Raw genomic sequence first — 12833 nt, 5'->3', positions numbered from 1 at the left:
AAAGGTAATTTTTTTAGAGAGGGGAAGCTGAATCCAAGACTGGTCTTTTATAAGGTTGAATAATGGCCTACTTATTCTACGAAATAAATATATTGTATAAGCCAAACAATGAAAAAATATTTTCATAATTTCATCTATAATCTAACTAAGTAGGGTATATTTAAATCAAGGATGCACATCTTTCAACGATTTATTTTTGGGTGAGGTCTATATGAGGTGCCCTCCTTATATTGTAGAAGTAAGGCGCACCTTTAAATTTTGCCTAGATATGTAGTTCCAGTATCGGAACCTTATGGCATCCAAAAATCTATTTTCATACCTAACTATGAGTTTTAATATTCCAAGAATGGTACATATCAAGCGTATCTATAAATACTTGAAAATCTTCAAAATAGATGATCCAGATAACTTGTTACACGCTGGACAAATTTTATAACTTGAAACTCCTTTATTCTTCTAGTCCATAAATCTCAAGGTCGAGCTGACCAATTGGAGGGTTTTCCAACATCGAAACACTCTTCTAAAGGATTTTTTAGGTGCACCATACTTCTAGACACCTTATATAAACTTTTCCTTTATTTTTAGGGGTGAATTATTTCTGGAAATTTTTGAGGAACCAAATAGGCCTTAGAGGTTTCATCGCCTAACGATTTCCTCAATCACATAAACAAGGAAAGAAAGAGGGAGGGAGGGCATGGGGGGTGCAGGGGGGGAGAGCTTCAGGTTCAGCCTAACCATGACAATATTGTCAAGATTCTGGTGCCATGAAAAGATTTCACAACTGTTGTAAAGTAATAAGTACTTGTAGGAAGGTTCAAGTTTGTGGTAATGTCCAGTAAGTTGGCTAGTAGAAGTTTATAATACTCTTGATTCCACGAACTCAAATCATTAAAGAAAACTTCAGACTGCTAAATCCAAGAGAAAAAGGAAATTAAAAGGAAAACTGCAACGAAGTCTAGAGTATACACCATGATGACAAGAACCCTTCCCCGATCATACCACCTATAATCTATCCAACTATAAGGGAGAATTCCTCTCTACAAATGAACTCCCCTCCTAGAGCTTTGCAGACACCTTTTCACCCATACAACTGTGCTTCTCCAGGTGTGTGCCCTCTCTCATCAAACCCACTTAGCAATGCAGAATAAATCATTTCACATTAAGGGGCTCAAAATAAACAATGGAAATAGCATAAGGACCAAAAGAAGAGCCTAGTCATAGCCATAAAAGGGACATGACAAAAATTGGTGCTTATCCCCAATCTCTAAGAACATCCCTACACGAAAGGGTTTACAGTTCCCAAGGAGCTACCATAGAAGATGAGCTTCAAGCTCCCTTTAAGTGAGAAACCCTTTTAGGCTTTTGTGGACTTTAAAGCCAGTGAGAGCATGTAAATAAAAATTATGATAGATTATGCACTTCAGTGGGAGTGCTGTGTTGGTTGACTGACCCAAGGTTAGACGATTTATAGCCCTGGTCATGTCCAAAACCCTCACCCTAGCAAATGCCATTATCGTTGAGGGTTTCTAGAGGGTCATCCCTTGTTGATGTTGGAGAGATGCCCAAAGATGGTTTGTAAACTAAGGGAGCTCCATAGTCTCCTTTGTGCAATTGTAGTCTTGTAAGAGCGAAGGTTAAATCCTCAACAAACTTTCGCACATGTACACATAATAGCGACATGTACATGTGCATAGAGAGATTCCCCCTTGCATTATAGTGATGTGTGTGTGTGATATGCTCCTTAGGGGAGGAACTTGTAATCCATATTCTGGGACCGTGGTTCTACTATTAATTGCCACTTTGACAAGCAAATCAAATCATGAGCCCCTGCTTGAAATTGTGGGTCATGGGTCCTGTTGGGTTGGTTTGAAAAGATAGTCGAAGATCACGATTAGTTGAAAGGGTGGAGTGCCTAAATAATCACTTTTCTTAACCCATTGGTACCGATCCAACACTTTTCTTAACCCATTGGTACCAATCCACTTCTAGAAATTTTATTTTCAGCTTCATAAATGTTATATGACTTTTTTACAAAAAAAATTAGAATTTCTAGAATCATTTTCAGCAGAAAAAAAACCCAAAAGGGCAGTGTTGTAAATTCCAAAAATGGCAAGGGCACTGTGCAACCCATGTGGTAGGCTAAGTGGCCAGCCCCACATGTTGGGGGCCTCACATGAGTGTGGGACGTGGGGCCCATATGACCCACACATCCTAGCTTGGTGAGGATGCCAATGTTTTTACTTTAACTATTAGGGATTAAGATATGTTTAATAATCTTTTAATAAAGATATAGTTTGTCAAAGGAAATCTTGAGAAAATCTTTGAGAAAGACATTGTAAGTATATTTTGTGGGAGCAAAGAATATTTTGTGTCTGTAAAACATTCTTTGAATCTTTGAATTTTGATCAAATCTCTTAAACTTTGAATTCCTACAATATCTTAGTGAGAGGAGGAAATTCTGATCAAAATAGAAGATACGATCTGACTAGTCCGGTCTTATCCTTGTTTGACTAGACGTTCCGTGGTTGACTAGAAGTGGATGCGGTCAAAGATTCATGAGATAATGTTCCTAGATTTGTAGGATGGATATCTCAGATTTTTTTTCTCTCACCTACAATTTACCTAGGAATCCTGTGGACAAGAGGAATTCTAATAATAGAGGAGAATTCTAATAATAGAGGAGAGGTGTAACACTTGGTTTTAGAGAGAGAGAGAGAGAGAGAGAGAGAGAGAGGCTAAAACCAAGTGTTTAGAATGAGGACACCTCTCCTCTATTATTAGAATTCTCCTCTATTATTAGAATTCCTGCTTGAATGAGGGTGGATAAAGTCCTAAGGGGTTAACCCTAGGCAAAGGCAAGTAAGTCTCTTAAACCCCATATCTAAAACAAAGGTATTGCTTAAGGAGCTTCCCAATTCAAAGAATTCAACAGAGCCAATAGGATTAGAGTGTGCCATCAGTCAAGTAACTGGATGCAGGGTGGATCAAGTCCTAAAAGGGGTAACCCTAGGCAAAGTAAAGTAAGTCTTCTCGACTTTCTTTAACAGTTAATGTGTGTATCCTTTCTTATTAACGGCATTGTTTTGTAGCACTTGTAAGTGGAATTCAGTTATATTAATAAAAGAAAAAAGAATTGTTTTTTTATTTTATTCCCTAGAATTACACATAGCCACTTCTTTTAAGCCATACTATACATTTTATGCCTAAACTCACATGTCTCCCTTTTAGGGTAGACAAGCAACAGGATTGGAACACTTGATGTCAAGTTGCAGTTTAACCACCCTACCCACAAACTGAGAACCCCACTCCCTCAACTTATGTATCAATTCAAAAACTATAATTTCTTCTCCTTCGGTACCTCCCAAACAAGTATGATCTTACGGCGTAAGCAGTCCCTCTAAAGAAATGGGATGCTGACATGGATGCAAATGATCTTACTAGGCTTAAGAGCACTATAAGAGTTAATCCTACAGAGTCCACATACTCTCTAAGTAAGAAAAAGAATATGTTTAGCAACTAGAATCCCCTGCTATGAACATAATACCTCATAAGGATGCCACTAGTGATTGCAAGGCCATAGTTACCTAAAGCAATTCGAAAACCGAATCGATTTAGGAATCAGAAGCACGGAATCGCCACCGGCAAAAGGATTCCTATTTTTGGAATCAACGCCCGTTCAAAAGGAATTGTGGGGGATGAGATTCCTATTTTTAGGAATCAAGATTAGAACAAAATAGAATCGAGAACCTTGCATAGATGAAATCGAGATTCCTAGCTCTTTGGAATCGAGTTTCAAACCTAGTTGGAGTGGACCAATACGAAAACGAGATTCCTTAATTTATGGAATAGAGATTCCGACATCTTTGAAATCAAGAAGGAACTGAGAGGGAAACAATTCATGTCTCAATGCCATTTATTGACCGACATGCCATAAATGCATGCTTACATTATTTGCATTAAATTATTTCTAACATCTTGGAGTTGCAATTGCTCCATTGGATCAATACATAACACATTTAACAAATTAAGTAAAGAACATGAACCACCACTTTGGTTTCTATTGGTCATTTTATGCCAAAAAAGATAAGTACACCTTGTAGCTTGAGATCGAGTGTCTAGTTCAAGTAGTATGATGCCTTGAAAACTTCCAAATATCATTTTTCAGAAGAAGGAAAAAAATAAACCGAGGGAATGGAGTGGTAGAATTCCAATAAATGTGGAAACAAGTTTCAGCAAAGTGTAGAATCGAGATTCACCAATTGCAAAATCGAGAGCCAATTAATATTGGAAAAGAGATTATGCATGTGTTGGAATCGAGATTTCCAAAATAAGAAATCGAGATTCTAGACTTCACGAAAACAGGCTCTGTGAAGATTCCTAGTCGGAATCGCTGAATCAGAATCAAGACCTTCAGCGAGAGATTCAACTATGGGCAAGCCAACTAAGGAAGGCGATCACCCAGGGGAAGACACTCCAGACAAGCTGAAAAACCATTACATCTTGTGGATCCCAAGGGAAATGTATGACTCCTTAAGAAAGCCTACTCAAACTATGTCCTTGTTCTACTCAAACCATGTCCTTGTTATAACGCCTCTTTTCGTTTTAATGATTTTTTAGTTCTTTTTTTTTGTAAGAAAAATTATAAGACTCCTCATAAAGCAAAAACTCCAAAACACCTAAACCACCCCTTGCATGAATTCATAACAAGCATTTTGAGGAAAGAGGTTAATGTTACCATGAGTGAAAACTGAACCCGAAAAGCTTCAAAATTACACCAATGTCCAAATTAAGCCACATCATCACCATCATCGTTAGAGCCTTTTCCCATCTAATTGGGTCGAGTACACAAATCTTGGTACGATATTCTACTCTATTAAGGGCCATAGCCTCAGTGATACCATAAATCCCCATATCGTTTCTCACTACTTCCAACCATATCCTTTTGAGCCTACCCATTGCTCTTTTTTAGCCTTCTACTTGAACTTACTCGCACCTCCTAACAAGCGTTGTACTGGGTCTGCACAACACATGGTCAGCCCACCTAAATCTACTTTCTCTCATCCGATCACCTATTGATGCCACACGTAAATTCTCCTGAATGTATTCATTTTGAATTCTATCCCTTCTTGTCTTGCCCATCATCATCTCAATATCCTCATCTCAACTACACTCATTCTATAGGTATGTTATTTCTTGACCAGCCACCATTCTGCCCCATAAAGCAAAGCTTACCTCACAGTTGTCCTCTAGAACCTGCCTTTCAACTTCATTGGTATGCGACGATCACTAAAAACTCCGGTTGTACATCTCCACTTTGCCAACCCAACTCTAATTCTATGTACGACACGTTCCTCAATCTCTCCATTATCCTAAATTACTGAATCAAGATATCGAAAGTACGCTCTATTTGGTATTTCTTCATGTCAGACCCAAACCTGACCCCACTCTCATAGCAGATCTTAGACCTAATGACAATACTAGATTCTGCCCCATCAAACAGGCCCCTCCAACCCATCTTACCTGTCGATCGCCATCTGCTACCCATGCCTAACAAGTCCATTCTTAACCTTAATAACCTCCTAACACCCCACCGTGGCTATATGCATATACACTGCACACACACACACACACACACACGTATATATGTATATAGGAAAAGTCTTCAAAATACCATGGGGCGTCAGTGTACAATGTTTTCGCCCGGCAACGGCTCTCGTAGAGGCGTTGCGATTTAGCCTGAAAAGTTGAGAGCCATTGCGGTTTCGTGTGAAAAAATGACCGCACCAGACACACTATGTCCATGTCCAATGCAGTCGATTGCTCCACACCGTCCAAAAAAATCAGATGGTGCTGAGCCTATGGGCGAATTAATTGTTCATTTTCGCTCGTAAGCATTACATAGTGGCTTATATATATATATATATATATATATATATATATATATATATATATATATATATAAAAAAAAAAATAGGAAAATGCTGAAATTAGCCCACTAGCTCATATGAACATGAGCCCAACAACCCAAATTGAATCTAAGTTGATCTAACGGTCACAACCTCATTTCATATTTGAATTTTAATTTTTTTCTACGAATCCAAATAACTTGAAATTTTAGGCGTGTATTCTTCAAATATAGGAGGATTTTATAAAAATATCAAAAAATTAATTTGCAGGAAATAAATTAACCAAAATACCCCTGATGAGAATAATGGACACCAAATATTCAAGTTATTTGGATTTGTAGAGAAAAAAGTAAAATTCAAATACAAAATGAGGTCATGACCGTTAGATCATCTGGGCAATTGGGCTCATATGTTCATATGAGCGAGTGGGCTAATCTCAGCATTTTCCTATATATTTATATATATATAGTTAGTTAGTAGAAAGCCAAAATACTTAGCACAGCACAGTGAAAAACATTCATTATAACTAACTTTATATAGATAGAAGAAAGCCAAACTACCCTAACACAACACAATGAAAAACATAATTTAATTGGGTATGTGTCTTAATCTGTCTAAAGCATCAAATGACCTTGGCTCTATTACCATGACATTCATAATCATTGACTGGATGCTATGTCAAGGCAGTTTTCATACACAGGAAGATATTGTATCTTTGAAGAAGTTTTTCCTTAACTAATTTAGTTGTAAGGAAAGCTACGGAACAAGCAATCCAACATCATCCATAATGAACTTCACATTGTAATCTTTAGAGCATTTTATTCTAACGAAACTTCTAAGATAGATATATTCAAACTACAACAGACATGGAATTCTAAATTACCATAACATTTGAGAATGGTGCAAGACTCTGCATCTGAGAATTAGTGTGTCCATAGGAATATGTTGCAGCATTAACTTGTGAAGCATTTTCAAATGCATAACTGGGAGCAGAAGTAAATGGGTACTGGTGACCTTGCCCTGCAGCATCTACTGCATCATGCTTCATGATGTCAGCCTGCGAAATTGGAGTTGATTCATAACTCCCAACACCCGGGACATTTCGAGAACCCATATTCTCAGTCGAGGTAGAATTCAGCTGCTCACTGCCATGGTACTCAGAAGTCCTGTAGAGAAAAAACAAATAATACATAAATGAGTCATAAGAACCGCAACGACATTTTTCTAAGTTTTCTGTCTGCAAAGAACTGACCTCATTTCTGCCTGCTCCGAGGAAGAAACAGGGGTGTCCTCTGAGTTATCCTGGGGGCTCTTTGTTGTCATTGTAACAGAATATGCAGCACTGATACCAGATCCAAAGCTACCAAAGCTCAAATGTGAGAAATCTGCTGATGGAACCTGGAGATGGTCTGGAATTACCAATGCAGAATTATCTTCTGTAGGTAGTGCACCCTTTTCCTCTTTCTGTAAACTCAATTGCTGCAATTTTGCAGCATTTGATGATATTGCTGCATTCACATCCTCAGCTGCAGACGGTAATCTATAGTCTGGAAGAGGCATATGCAAAGCATCATCACCACCTGAAAAGAAAAAATTCAACCTTTAAAATATGTTTCTCCATAGATGCGGACAGTAACCTTCTCGTGCTATCCAGCAATGTGAAACCCCAAGCTAATACAAAAAACGTAGCAAGAAGAATGTTTTCCTTGAACTAGACTTTGCAGAACTTGCAATTTGCAACACTAGTCATAATCCATGATAACAAGGGCAAGTACAGTGAAAAGCTACAATTCCATAAAATAACAATGTGCGATAAGACTTTCTCATCAATTCACAGCAAGATTCTCAACAAAATTCTAGCAACAGATTATGACAATCATTTCTTTGTAGATTACAAATTATGGTAATCTGACAAAACTAAGATGACATTAGAGACAAAGTACATAGTCAAGCGTATTAGAATCATCCAGACATTTAATAAACCCTATTGATACTTCAAGAAACAGAAAAAGATAATTGCATAAACAAGCCATCAAAAACAATCTGAGCTAATTAGAACTTTCACTTAGAATACTCAAAGTAGAACTTCAATGCCCATCCTGCCAGTAACCCAGATGATTCAGCCTCAGGAACTGGTGTCATTTTGTGTATCTTGAAGTATGAGTTTAACCATGCTTATGGCATTTGTATGACCCCAAAAATTGTAAAAATTACAAGTTTATTGTGTACTGAAGCTGAATCATCTGGGGGGGGAGGGGGGGGAGGGAGAGAGAGAGAGAGAGAGAGAGAGAGGCATTCAGTAACTTTCCGTAACTCAAATTACGAGTTTATCGTGGATGAAGTATTCAGTAACTCCGATGATATCACTCCTCTTCCCCACCCCCAAAACTCTTTTAGTGAAAGTGTTTGTGATCTGTTGGTTCTCACATAAGGAGTGAGATAACCTTTGAAGTTACTTTGTCTTGCACGTAATAACAGTCAACTTCAACGTGTTTCATGTGCTCATGGAATGCTGGATTAGTTGTACTGTGGATGGCAGCCTGATTATAACAATAAAGTGAAAAGACCCAAGAGGAAAACCCATATCTTTAAGGAGTTCTTTCAAGAACACCTCACACGAAGTTGATGCCAAAACTCGATATACTTCTTCTACACTGGAGCGAGCTACAACATTTTGGTTTTTGCTACACTATGCAACTAGATTGCCTCCAAAAAAGTGCATTAGCCAATGGTGAATCGCCTATTAAGAGAATGCACCACAACATTTGCATTGTATATACAAATAAATCAATGTGAGCATTGTGGCGCGTAAGTATCTTCTTCTTTGGAGATGATTTCAAGTAGTATTGGATGTGATTGACTTCCTCAAGATGGCTCATACGTGGCACATACATGTAAACATAATGTAATGGCAAGCAATGGTCAGAAAGATAAGGTGATCCACTGAACTTTGGTACCGACCAACATCCTCCAATAAAGTACCAAAATGAGTTCTAGTTGGAAATTTGACCACCAAAGAGTCTACACGACTAGCTGCCAGCTTCACAATTTCCTTAAAGAAAAACTAAGGTATACCAACATTGGGTTATGTAACCCCTCTCTTCCATCATGCAACCTTAATGGCCGGAAAGTATTCAAGCACTCAAATACATTACATTAATGTTGAATTATGTGCACAGGTACTCCTCAAGTTTCTGGATTCCTTTTGTATATCCCCAGTATGAATGATGTCATCAGTGAGTACTAATAGAATAGTAGAACCTGCCTCTATTTCTTTACAAACATGGAATAATCTGTGGAGCTACATGTATACCCCACATGTTCCATGGCTTTGCTAAATGTTTCATACCAAGCTCGAGGAGACTAATTTAGACCATGTAGCGCTTTCCTAAGCTGACATACAAGGCCCAAAAGTGTTTTTCTGACTAAAAATTGGTGAGCTCTGCATGTAGATTTCTTCCATTAGATCCCTTTGGAGGAGAGCATTTTTAACATCCAATTGGAATAATGGCCCAATTCTTATTTGCTGCAACAGAAAGAACCTGCATAGTTCTCAACATAGAGAAAGAGCAAACACCTCAAGGTAATCGACTCCATAACACTGGGTAAAGTCCTTGGACATGAGTTTGATTTGCACCAATCAAAGGTACCACCATCTGGGAATAGTTTAACCTTCTGCACCCCTATCTATCCCCTGACCTGCTTTCCTTTAGATAAAGAAACCAGATCCCAGTCTTATGTTTTTTTCAATCACGTTTATCTTGTCTTCCAAAGCATTTCTTCATCCAGGACAGGTAATTGCTTCATAGAAAGTATTTGATTCTGCAACAGATTTTAAGGGAAGAAAGAAAAGCACAACACCAAGAATCTCTAAATGAGTAAAAAACAAATTTCTCCATTGGATGAGAATTTCTTTTGTCATTTTTGCAGATATAGGTAAATCAAAATCCAGTAAAGAAATACATGGGTGGGTCATAATCCAATTGCTTAGATAGTTGTAAGGATGAGACAGGCCATCTTGTGGATCTGCATAGTGTTCATCAGTAGGACTAAACTTTCATTGTGAGTCAGAAGGGGAGGAAAACTTTCGTTGTGAGTCAGAAGGGGAGGATACTCCTTTGAGCGGCAAAAGACTTGGGATATTGTGTAAACGAAACACTATATGACAATTCCTTAAAGAATTTAACATTTCTTGAAACTTAGTGCATTCTTTTCTAGGATCAGAACATTTATATCCTTTTTAAGTGGAAGAATATCCTCGAATAATGCGCCGAAATTTAGATTCCAACTTGTGCATAGTTGTTCCCGTAGATGGACGTACCACATACAATCAAAGACACTACCATGCGCTAAATATTGTCTATATCCAATCAAATTTACTAAGGGTCAAATGCATCCTAAAACAGTAATTGGTAAGCTGTTTATTTTAAACCAACATTATAAGAGCCGGACTGGACCAGATGGTTCAGACTAGGAGCCAATGAACCTGTGAGATTTTATACCCGGTCCACACAAAAAACTGGGAATGGCCTTGGAGCAGTACTAAATTGATGAACCGGCCAGTCCAATTGCTGATCAGCCAGTCCACCTGTTTAACATTGAACTGGCCGATCCAATTTGGGGGCAGAAATTACGTTTTTTACCCCCTCCTTTTTTTATTTACTTAAAAAAAAGAATGGGTTTTTTGGTCCTATTCAATTTAAAATGCCAAGAAGAATATAAAAACCCAAGAAGAACGTTAAAAAAATAGTAAGTAAAGCTAACCTTAAGCCATATGATGATCTATACATTAAATGGGAACAAGAAAAGGTGAAAAAGATGTCTTCAAACCGTCAAATAGGGATCTAGATCATGCTAAATGCATTCAAAGTGAGGATCAAAGTGTCTTGGTAAAAGATGACAAGGTCAATGAAAGGTGGAGAATTTATTTTCAAAAATTGCTAAATGACAACCACTATGAAAGCACAACAGTAGGTGGATCATTTGACATAAATGAGGTTGGAGGTCATAGATACATTCATAGCATTAGGATATTTAAAGTAAAAGAAGTATTAGGAAAGGCTTTAGGACCAAATGATCCCATAGAGGTTTGGAACATAGTTGTTGGAAACACCTAGGAACTCGAATCGTTTTAGGAACCGGAGTCGCAGAAGATTTCGCAGAAGATTCATGTCTTAGGAATTGTTGTCCGTACAATAGGAACCGCCAAGAACGAGATTCTTAGTTTTTTAGAATCGTGTTTCAACTTATTCATGCACATATGGAATCGAGATTCCGTCCTCCTTGGAATCGAGATTCCCATCTCCTTGGAATCGACACTCCAGGAGTCAAGATTCATTAATATGCAGAATCAAGTTTCCAACATCTATAGAATCGAGTTTCTGACATATGTGGAACAGAGATATGGTGTTGTTTCAAATAGTGATTCTAACATATTTGGAATCAAGTTTCTGACGTATATGGATCAAAGATCCATGCCAGTTTGAGATCGAGATTTACAATAATATGGACTATGGAATGCATTTGACGACCCCTACCGGGAATTGAGATTTCATTTTTATGGAGAAGGAAGCCACAAGCCCATTTGAGCCTTGTCAACTTTAGAACCTATATTGGAAGTCTCTTATTAGAAGGTTTCCCAAATTTTAAAGTGATTATGTTGACTATTGAACTTACGGTCATTATATACAAGAGACAAGTATTTCTGAATTGTTCTTCTGATTTCATTATTATAAAGACAAAATAGGATTATGTCCACACCATGGTTTTATTTTTAATTGTATGTATTGCATTTACCAATTATATTTTAAATTTAAAGTAAAGCCCATCCAGGGTGGCACAAGTAAAATAATGAAACCCTGCAACCACTAGAAGCATTCGAAGGAAGATTTCTACTCCAATTAACGTGGAATCAAGATTTAATCATCGTGTTAGATCGAGATTCCAAAAATTAAGGAATCAGGTTTCCTTGGTTCCGATAAATGGTTTCTAAAGATGTGTTGAATTAAGATTCCAAAATTAAGGAATCCTGTTTCCTTGGATCCGAAAAATGGTTTCTAAAGATGTGTTGAATTGAGATTCCAAACTTCAAGAATCGAGTTTCCTTGGTTCCGAAAAATGGTTTCCGTGGAGATTCCTCAACGAAAACACGGAATCGGGTTTCGAAACCAAAAACGTCAGGTTGGTGGAGAGATTCCGATAACTATGGTTTGGAAGTGACTGGAAGATAATGGCATATCATGGTTGACTAGGCTATTCAACAAGATTTTGAGAATAAAGAAAAAACGAAACAAATGGAGAAAAAGCATTGTGGTCCCCATTTACAATAACAAAGGAGATATACATGAGTGTACGAATTATCAAGGAGTCAAACTTATAAGCCACATTTTGAAGCAGTGGGAGAGAGTCATTGAGCAACTACTACGACATCAAACGAGTGTATCAGAAAGTCAGTTTGGTTTTATGTGTCAGGAAGAGTCAATAGTAGAAGATATTTCCTACTTGGACAATTGATTGAGAAGTTCAGGGAGAACAGAAAAGACCTCCCTCTTTATTGATATAGAGAAAGCATACGATAGGGTACCTAGAGAGTTACTTTGGTGGGTGTTGAAAAAGACAAGGATTTATAGAGGATATTAACATAGTGAAAGATATGTACGAGGGGCCACTAGCTAACGTGAGGACAATCAGTAGAGAGAAGTGAATTTTTAGTGACGGTGGGCCAACACCAGAGGTCAACAACGAGCCCATATCTCTTTGTTTTGGTTATGGACGAAATAACTAGACATCTACAGATGATTTAGCTTTAATTGATGAGCCTAGACACGGCATCAATATAAAGTTAGAATTTTAGAAGGATGCTCTAAAATCAAAAGGCTTTAAAATTAGCCGGGCTAAGACAAAATATATGGAATGCAAGTTTAGTAA

At 37.7% G+C, this 12833-nt stretch overlaps 1 protein-coding gene across 3 annotated transcripts in view; it reads right to left on the bottom strand.

Annotated features, from left to right (window-relative positions):
• Positions 1-12833, bottom strand: part of LOC18422579 (uncharacterized) — a 39991-nt gene that overhangs the window by 4774 nt on the left and 22384 nt on the right. For all 3 annotated transcript variants that reach the window (XM_006827290.4, XM_020667775.2, XM_088862488.1), the window contains 2 exons: positions 7159-7486; positions 6790-7072 (listed from right to left, as the gene is read on the bottom strand). In XM_006827290.4, the coding sequence (XP_006827353.1) occupies positions 6790-7072; positions 7159-7486 (611 nt within the window). The remainder of the gene's footprint in view (positions 1-6789; positions 7073-7158; positions 7487-12833) is intronic.

This window comes from Amborella trichopoda, chromosome 3 (assembly GCF_054954075.1).
Source record: "Amborella trichopoda isolate Santa Cruz 75 chromosome 3, AtrichopodaSantaCruz75HAP2 v2.0, whole genome shotgun sequence".
Lineage (NCBI taxonomy): Eukaryota > Viridiplantae > Streptophyta > Magnoliopsida > Amborellales > Amborellaceae > Amborella > Amborella trichopoda.
This window is presented reverse-complemented; position numbering and strand designations above follow the sequence as displayed.